This window comes from Anthonomus grandis, chromosome 8 (assembly GCF_022605725.1).
Source record: "Anthonomus grandis grandis chromosome 8, icAntGran1.3, whole genome shotgun sequence".
NCBI classification, from domain to species: Eukaryota; Metazoa; Arthropoda; class Insecta; order Coleoptera; family Curculionidae; genus Anthonomus; species Anthonomus grandis.
In genome coordinates this window covers 6380128-6388544 of record NC_065553.1, presented here as the reverse complement: position 1 = coordinate 6388544, position 8417 = coordinate 6380128, and the positions used below count along the sequence as shown (strand labels likewise).

The window sequence follows — 8417 nt, the reverse complement described above, 5'->3', positions numbered from 1 at the left end:
AATATGCTTTTTTTCAACATTGAGTCATAAACAAATATAAAAAAAGAGAAAAAAACAAAAAGAAATGTATTAATAATGGACAATAATATATAAAATTTAAAATGCAGGTATTCAAGACTTACAAAACATCTCTATAAAACTCTTTTAGGCAGTAATATGCTTTTTTAAAAAGCATAGTACCCGGAAAAAGAAAGCACAATAATAATTTTGCAGTATGTATTTTTTATTATTTGAAAAACATTATAAAATAATAAACAATTCATTTCATTTACTAATACAACCTGCATTTAATTCTAAACACATAACTTTCAGGTCCCACATGTCGAATATTCTTAAAAAAACGTATTTTGCTCTTAAATTAATATGTCTACGCAGGGATTGTCTACACGAAGATGTTAAAAAACTATTGTTCAAGACCTTAGTGCTTTCACAGTTTAATTATTGTGATATAGTTTATGCTTGGTGTTTGGACAGCTTCTAGATGGAGTATACTTATTGGGCATAATCAGAAGAATTACTATACTTTGGCATAGGTTCACCAATAGTGCTGGAGTAATACAATACTAAAGCATTTATTTCATCCACCTCTGATGGGCTTGTACCTTTTCTAATGGAGTCAAATCTGTAATTGTTAAAATGTGCGATTTTGTCCTCACGATTAATAAAATTTTGCAAGTATGGTCCAATTTACCTATTTATTTCATCGGAGTTAGCCATGAAAGTGAGGGAAAAACAAAAGAATAATTGACAAATTTTTTGAAGGTTTCACACTCTCTTACAGAACTTGCGAGGAAGATCGGAATCTTCAAGAATGGATTTGGGGCTGAGGGATTTCTAGGCAAGTATATTTTACCTTGATGGAGTATCACTTATATGGTAGGTATGAAGTTTCAGTTTCTTTCGTAATCATTTTATCGCACTTAGAAGTTGCATATAGACGTTGACCATATTGTTTCTGATCATTAAACAAAAAGGAGTAAAAGGGGGTGGCTCATGTGTTGTATTATATTATTTTTTTATCCAATTTTATTCAATAACTTTCAGTTACGATTATCATTTTTAATTCATCATGGTTCATATTATTTGTAAAATTTGTTGGTTTCGGATATACAAGTATAGATTCAATTTGTTTACAGTTTTATTATACCATAAAGTAATTTTGATTTAATTTGATTTGATATTCCAGTCAGGTTTAATATTTCAGTTTATTATTTTAAGCAGTATGTTTCTTGAACTTTAACGATTGAAGATTTGTTTTTTTCTTTTAGGTATTTAACCTTATTAAATAGGATTTATTAAATGCCTCATATATAATTCACATAACAAATATATTTAAAAACGTAAATAAATCTTTATATAAAAATAGTTTACAAAAATAAGTTAATTAAAAATATTTCTACATATACTTTTACTTAAAAAAAAAGATTAGGCCTCATATCTAGGTACTAAAACTAATATATTATTCACATTACTCTCTTAGCATATACGATTATTAACTTATATTCTACAGGAATTTTCTGGTCATTATCATTTTCGCTCAATTTTAAATTGCGACCGTAGATAAAGTTCACTTCTTTTGTGAAGTCCTGCAGGTACTGGATTCGGTCGCTTCTGGATAGGAGTGGAAGCGTGGGATTGACTGCTATAACTGATTCTAGAAAAAAGACTTGCTACAATAAATGATGTTAATATAATTTATTTAAGTTATATTAATTTATTTGCAACACTCATCAGAAACTTCAATAATATAATAGAAAAATACATATAAAAATAGTAATAACTTAGATCAATTTACAATTTATTTTGATTCACAAATTATTACATATTTAACAAATAAAAGAAAGCAAAAATATCTTAACTAATTCTTTTGATATCGACCAATATCCACGCTTGAATATATCGCACTGACCCTGTATATAGATAGAGTAGACCGTATTACGAGCTCTTATAGGCCCAAATTTGGTGATGTTGGTTCTAGGTCTTACAAGATAAGAATTTTCAGCTGACGGGAACTACGAGGAATGTTTTAGTTAAGTTACAATATATAATATGAGAGACGACTTGCGAAATGCGGTTTGTCCAAAACTGTAAATTTTCAGGAGAGGCGAAAAATTGGTGCTTGGAAACGGTCTTAGATTGTCCGCCATTCCGGAATGACACAAATGGCACACCGCACGACGGCTCTAAGGTTGGCAAGAATTTTTCGGAACAACGTTCTGCCGAGTATATAAGAAGCCGCATCGCCAATAAATGTCAGTTAAGTGAAGTAAATTTCAAAAACTTGGCGCGAAATTTAAACAGTTGTAAATAAATACAGTAAAAATAAATATCTGCAGTAGTCGTTAGTGATTGTGTTTTTGTAATGAAGTGTGTAAATAAAATAGTTGACTATTTTTGATTGTTTTAATTCACACCTAACGAACGGAAAAACGCTAAAATATGAAAAATATCAAATCTGTACTTGGAAAGAACCAAAATATTTAGCCGAAAAGCCTTAAGGAATCTTTAAGCAGTCCTCACTAAATGCAGTAAAGATTTATAACACCATACTCCCTGATATGCACTTATGCAATGCTACTTGCTATTCTACTAAAAAGTAATAGAATCTTACAGCCACCATTAAGACTCATACTGACAAATAACATGTATAAACGTGGTACACTTTCAGTAATACTTTTAACGCAAACGCTAACTAATTTACTCACTTTTCAATTGAGCCCAGTTCTCGAACACGAACCTCCGATCCTCAACAATGCACTTGCACTCTTTAAATCCGATTTCCCTTAATAGTTTCTCAATGACATCTGCAGGATTTTCACAGTTATGGTATGGAGACACCATTTCGCTTCTGAAATACGGCGCCCAATGGATGTTCTTGGAAATGCTCTCGTAGACTTGGAAAATCGGATTTGTGCCGAGGAAACTTAGCAAAACGTCTCCGCCAGGTTTCAGGACACGATGGATGTTTTGAAAGGCTTTTCTGAAAATAGTTACAATCATTGGATAGTGTATATCACATTGATGAAATCTAATGTTCTATTAAACCTTATTATCAGTTATATAAATTATTATATTAAGATATTGATGAAATATACAAGCAGTTTATGTGCTAATGTAGTTAATTGTCTTGACTGATCAGGTCACTGTTTTCTGGTGCTAATGCCTTAACTGTAAAATTATTTTACATTCATAGATTCAAGGAATCCTCAGTACTTAAAAAGTCATTACACTAATGTAATAATAATTAATGAAGTCGTAACACATAAATGGTTATTGTATCCAATCAAAGAATTAATCCAATTAATTGTTAATATTTTACTTTAATTCAAGAAAAATATAAGTAAGTATCTACAGGGACTTTAAGCCTTCAATATAGTGCGTGCCAAAACTTATGTCTAAATTCATTTAAAATTAGGCGATGGGTATATTGCAAATACGCTCGGACCAGTTGCTTTTTTTTTGTACGTGAAGTTTGTATATACAGGATTCCTCAAAAATAATCAGCAACCTTTTATATCCTCCGCACTATGATGCCAGTGTGCGTACATTTTTGGATGAAACTTTTCACACTCAGTGGATAGGAAAAAGAGGCCACTTCGAATAGCCTGCTAGGTTGCCTGACCTAGCACCTGGACTTTTTTTTGTGGGGATACCTCAAGTCGAAGGTATTTGTTAATAGGCCAAATAATCTAGACGACTTTGAAATGAAAATATGCAACGAAAATGTATTGATCGCCTTGGATATTGTCAGGCCGTGAATGGCAACCATTTTTAGCATTTAAATAATTTTTTGTTCTTTATTTATTTGTTACATGAATCGTGTTTTTTTTTTCGATAACTGTTGATTTTGGACATGATGCATGTAACATACGTAAAATAAAAAAAGTGCTTTCATTTGAAAAAATTAAAGTTGATGGTCGAAAATTATTTTTGGGCAAACTTCACGTACAAAAAAGCCGAAGTTGAAATAAAAATCGATGGGGCCGAGCGTTTTTCCAAAAAACCTGGACTTTAGACGTAACTTTTGGGACGCACTGTATACATTTTTGAAAGACTCCCCAAATAAAAAGCATTCAATTTAAAGCCTTTTATTAGGTGAATTGTGAATTACCTCGGCCGTAGGTTTGGGCTAAGTTAATATGGTGGGCCAATCAAAACGAAGCAAGACTGATATTTCATATATTGCTTGTTAAAAAAAATAATAGAAAAAGTGTGTCTTTAGAAAACTATTAACTTTGGACACTTTTAACAGGTGGACCTTTTTTGGTGTGCAAATTGGAGAAAATAAGATTTCGACCATTTAACGAAATAGTGCTGTAAGTGCCACCCTCTAGAAGTAAAAAAATTGAAAATGAGATTGTATATTTGACTCCATCTCAAACTATCAATGTTTGGGTCAATTCATATATTTAAGTCTGTAGTATCTCCAGTTTCGAGATTTCTCAACCTTTCGCAGACACCCGGTACATTTATATTACCAAGGAACGAATAGGTTTGCCTTAAGCTAATAAAATACAGGGTGTTTAATAAAAAGAAACTTATATTTTACACACAGTTTTTAATATATCTGAAACAATGTTTGTAAAAAATAAGTAAAAAAATACCAACTTTCTCGTCAAGACGATTTATCAATTAAAATTCCTTAAAAAAAGTTGTTTTTGTAAAGTGCAAAACAGACTAAAATAATTAAAATCAAATTTGTTTTATGAATTTTATTAAGGCTTATGCGAGTATTCAGCCACAACTTGTCGTTATAATTGATCACCATTTTATGTATGATTTACTTGTGTTTCACACAAAAAAACAAATTGTACAATTGTTAATATTAGTTTATTTTTAATACATTTTACCGTAATGAATTTGCTTTCATAAGTTTATTGAAGAAACTACTATCTCACAGGCTCAATTATTAAAAAGAAGAAAAACGTAGATTTATTCACGGATTTAGAAGAAATAAGAACTTAAATCTTTAGCGATATATTTCATTTCATCTAAGTTCAATAACTTTTAGGTACAATAATTTACTTGAAGTATAATAGATTTTTTTATATACCCTACCCAGGAGCTGAGGTTTTATCTATCGATCTCTAAGCTTGTTCCTTAATATAAAGAAATATACTTATCTTTTTTAACCTCTTGTTTGACTTTGATAAAATGATTTTTATTTTATATAAGATTTATGTTCATTATTTCTTTTTGGTAATGGTCTACAGGTTTCACCTATGTATAATTTACCACAAATACAAGGAATTGTATACATTACATTTTTATTAAATTTAAATTTTTATTGAAAGGTTTAGTTATTATTAATAGTGTTTTGCGATTTAAAAATATTTGTTTTGTTAAATTTTTGAGCAACTCTTTTGATCTTATCATAAAAAACTGCAATAAATGAAAAAAATAAGATTTGTGGCAAAAAATGGTTGATTTAATTTCATACGCGGATTATCAAATTATTTAAAGCAATTTTCTTAACATTCTTTTGGATAATTGTTTTGTATTAAGACATCATAATAAAAATCATAATAAAACATTTTTTAGTTGTTAAATATTGATTATAACAAATAATGTTTGCAGAATCATGTAAACTTTTTATCTCTCTTTACCATTATTGAATTATTGGAATTGAAATTAAGATATCTATTGGTATAAGTTGGTTTACAATAAATTCTAGTTTCAAAATTTTGTAAATATTTTTTAATTAAAATATCAAAAAAAAGGAAGGCTCCTTTTCGAAAACAAATGTTATAGTAGATTCTTTGGAGTAAATGCAATTTAGAAAATTATTAAAGTCTATTTCGTTATAGTGATATATTGTAAAAATATCTTCAAAATATCGCCACCATATCTTAGGTTTATTATCAAATGTGTTAATAATTTCAAATGTGTTAAAATTGGTGAAAGAGGAGAACCCGTAGCCATACCAAAGTTTTGTTGATAAAATTCATTATTATATTGAAAATGAGTAGTTTTTAGAACCTATTGTAGGTTAAAACTTCTAACATTGTAAACTACTTATTATTATTCTCTAATTTATTTTTTAAAATAATTTTTCGTCAACTGAAACATAGTAAAAAGACTTACAACGTCAAGCAACTTACGAAAAGATCATTGCGGTTAAAAAAAAAGGTCATAAAATAGAACAACTGCGAAATTATGAAAAAAGTATATTAAAGCTAATTTTGAAGAACCAGGGTAAAAAAGGCAAACAAGAGGTTAAAAGAGATAAGTATATTTTTACTTAATTTTATTTACCTTATTAACGGTAGTAGATTTAACTACTGAGTTGGTTCAAGTTAGATATTTTTATGCAATAAATAGAGTTTCCATTCTTTTCAATTCCAATATTCAAAATAAAGTTAGGTTGGATCTCGGAAAGAAGGAACGAGCTCATCCTTCACCTATCAGATAAAACCACAGCTCCTGGATATATAAAAAATCCATTATACCTCAAGTAAATGATTGTATTTAAGATTATTATAATAATTATTTATTTAGAACCTAGTTTAAATTAAATATAACGAAGGTATTGTTGTGTATGATTTAAGTTCATTGATAACAATTTTTTAGCAACAGCTTTTACTTAAATCTCTATAGAGCTTTCTTCCAAATTTTCCTAAAAATAACGAATTTCTAATCCGCGTTTGTTGGGTCACCTATAGTTTATAGTCAAATTCTTAGCCTGTTCTTATATTTACTATTTAAAAATTAAGAAAAAACTAAAATTGATTGTTTAAATAAATGTTTCATCATAACTCTTTCTAAACCCTTTGAATTTCAATTTTTTGAAAATTATATAATATTTACTCACCTCTGGTTGGGTATCCAATGTAAACAATAAAAGGAAAATACATGATCAAACGCTTCCTTAAACTCCAAACAACTGTCGCCATCCTCAATGTCCATACGGTGAAAATCCAGCCTGGAATCCTGAAGTTGTTTCGCAAAACTCACCATATTTTCACTGATATCCGCTCCTATCAATTTCTTTACGTTCTTTGGCAATTTTGGCAATAGAATTTGCGAGGTGGTATAACCGTCCCCGCACCCCAAATCTAACGCGGTATGACTTCGATCATGATCGAACGCGATTAAATCGAAATACTTATCGATGACATAAATGTTATCTGTGGTCTGTAAATTCTTGTTTTTTGAGTAGAATTCTGGTCGATCCATTTTTGATGGTACGAAGAGTAGAAATGAATTTTTGGGACGGGCCAAGTGCGTTTTATAAGAGTTTTTCAGACCAGCGATCCCCAAAATGTGCTGTTTAAAGGATACTTTTGGTTTTTATTTTGGTTAAGAGCTTGGGAGGTTTATTAGCTATCAGGATGTAGTGTGGTTGCCTAATTAAAATAGTTGTTTTTCTTCACAAAAATTGCATGATTTTGGAGTTAAGTCATTAGTTTAGTGGCTTATCTTGTCCAATTATACTATGTCTTGTTAATGGTCATTTGTTAATTTTGTGTAATATAGAAATTAAATGCAGAGTATTATTAATAATTTTAATTTTAGAGCACCCTTTTAAATATTTTAAATTAGGAGGGGTTGTCAAGTGATACCTTCTTTGAAAGGTCTATTTGAAACCGTTTCCGAGCTATGCCTCTTTAAATTTCAGTTTAAAATTATTTATTCTGGTACTAAAATTAATTGTTAAAAACGAAAAGCAAAAATTTCTAATAAATGGTACACTTAAACTGACCTTATTGAATTGTCGGAATGCTATTTATTGGTGGAAAATATTCGGTGCCTTCGATAAAACCATCGTCGAAATAATGGCTTATTGTTCATTTGGTTAATAAAATTTCGTGGTTCCTTTTAGTATTTAAAGTTCTCTCACTGCTCTAATTTTGTTTTTATAATGGTTTATACTATCGCAGAAAGAGCTGAAATTATAGTTATTTATGGTTCTTAAGATCGCTGTTATCCTAGGACTGCCGCAATATTTATTGAGAGGCATCCGAATAAAAAGGTTGAGCATGATTACATCCAAAAGTTACCCAAGCAACACATATTAAGATGCTATGTCTTTTCTGTTTTATTGTATAGCGTAGAATCCTAGACACTTTACACAATCTTTAGTTGAAATGACAAAATCCTAACAAAAATGTAAAAATATTTGAATTTTTTAATACAGATAGGCCTGTTGCACCATTGTTTAAATTACATAATTTAGTGAAAATATCAAGATACAATAATCAAGATTTAACAACTTTTGATATTTCGGAATTTCCTCAACCTTTACGTATGACAATGTCAAACATCCTCACAAAAGCGGTCAAAATATTTAAACTTTGATTACAAGCCTCTATGTAAGAATCGAACTATTTTTTTGTAAAATCTCTATAAAAATTCACTGAGCAACTCGACATATTAAAAAAATGTTTATAACCCTATAACTTCCTTAAAAATTTTAA

At 29.5% G+C, this 8417-nt stretch overlaps 1 protein-coding gene across 1 annotated transcript; it reads right to left on the bottom strand.

The window, feature by feature from the left end:
• Nucleotides 1-1309: 1309 nt before the first annotated feature.
• On the bottom strand, nucleotides 1310-7675 carry LOC126739303 (juvenile hormone acid O-methyltransferase). Its single transcript, XM_050444930.1, has 3 exons — nucleotides 6812-7675; nucleotides 2706-2980; nucleotides 1310-1654 (listed from the first exon to the last, which is right to left on the bottom strand). Exons 1-3 carry the CDS (start codon nucleotides 7174-7176, stop codon nucleotides 1464-1466), a joined length of 831 nt encoding a protein of 276 aa, XP_050300887.1. The 5' UTR covers nucleotides 7177-7675; the 3' UTR covers nucleotides 1310-1463.
• Between the last annotated feature and the right edge of the window lie 742 nt (nucleotides 7676-8417).

Excerpts from the sequence above, each read along its gene's own strand:
- LOC126739303 (XM_050444930.1), bottom strand. The coding sequence starts at position 7,176 with ATGGATCGACCAGAATTCTACTCAAAAAACAAGAATTTACAGACCACA. Across the intron at positions 2,981-6,811 it reads CATTGGATACCCAACCAGAG|AAAAGCCTTTCAAAACATCC; the intron begins GTGAGTAAATAT and ends AACTATTTTCAG. Across the intron at positions 1,655-2,705 it reads GAACTGGGCTCAATTGAAAA|AATCAGTTATAGCAGTCAAT; the intron begins GTGAGTAAATTA and ends TCTTTTTTCTAG.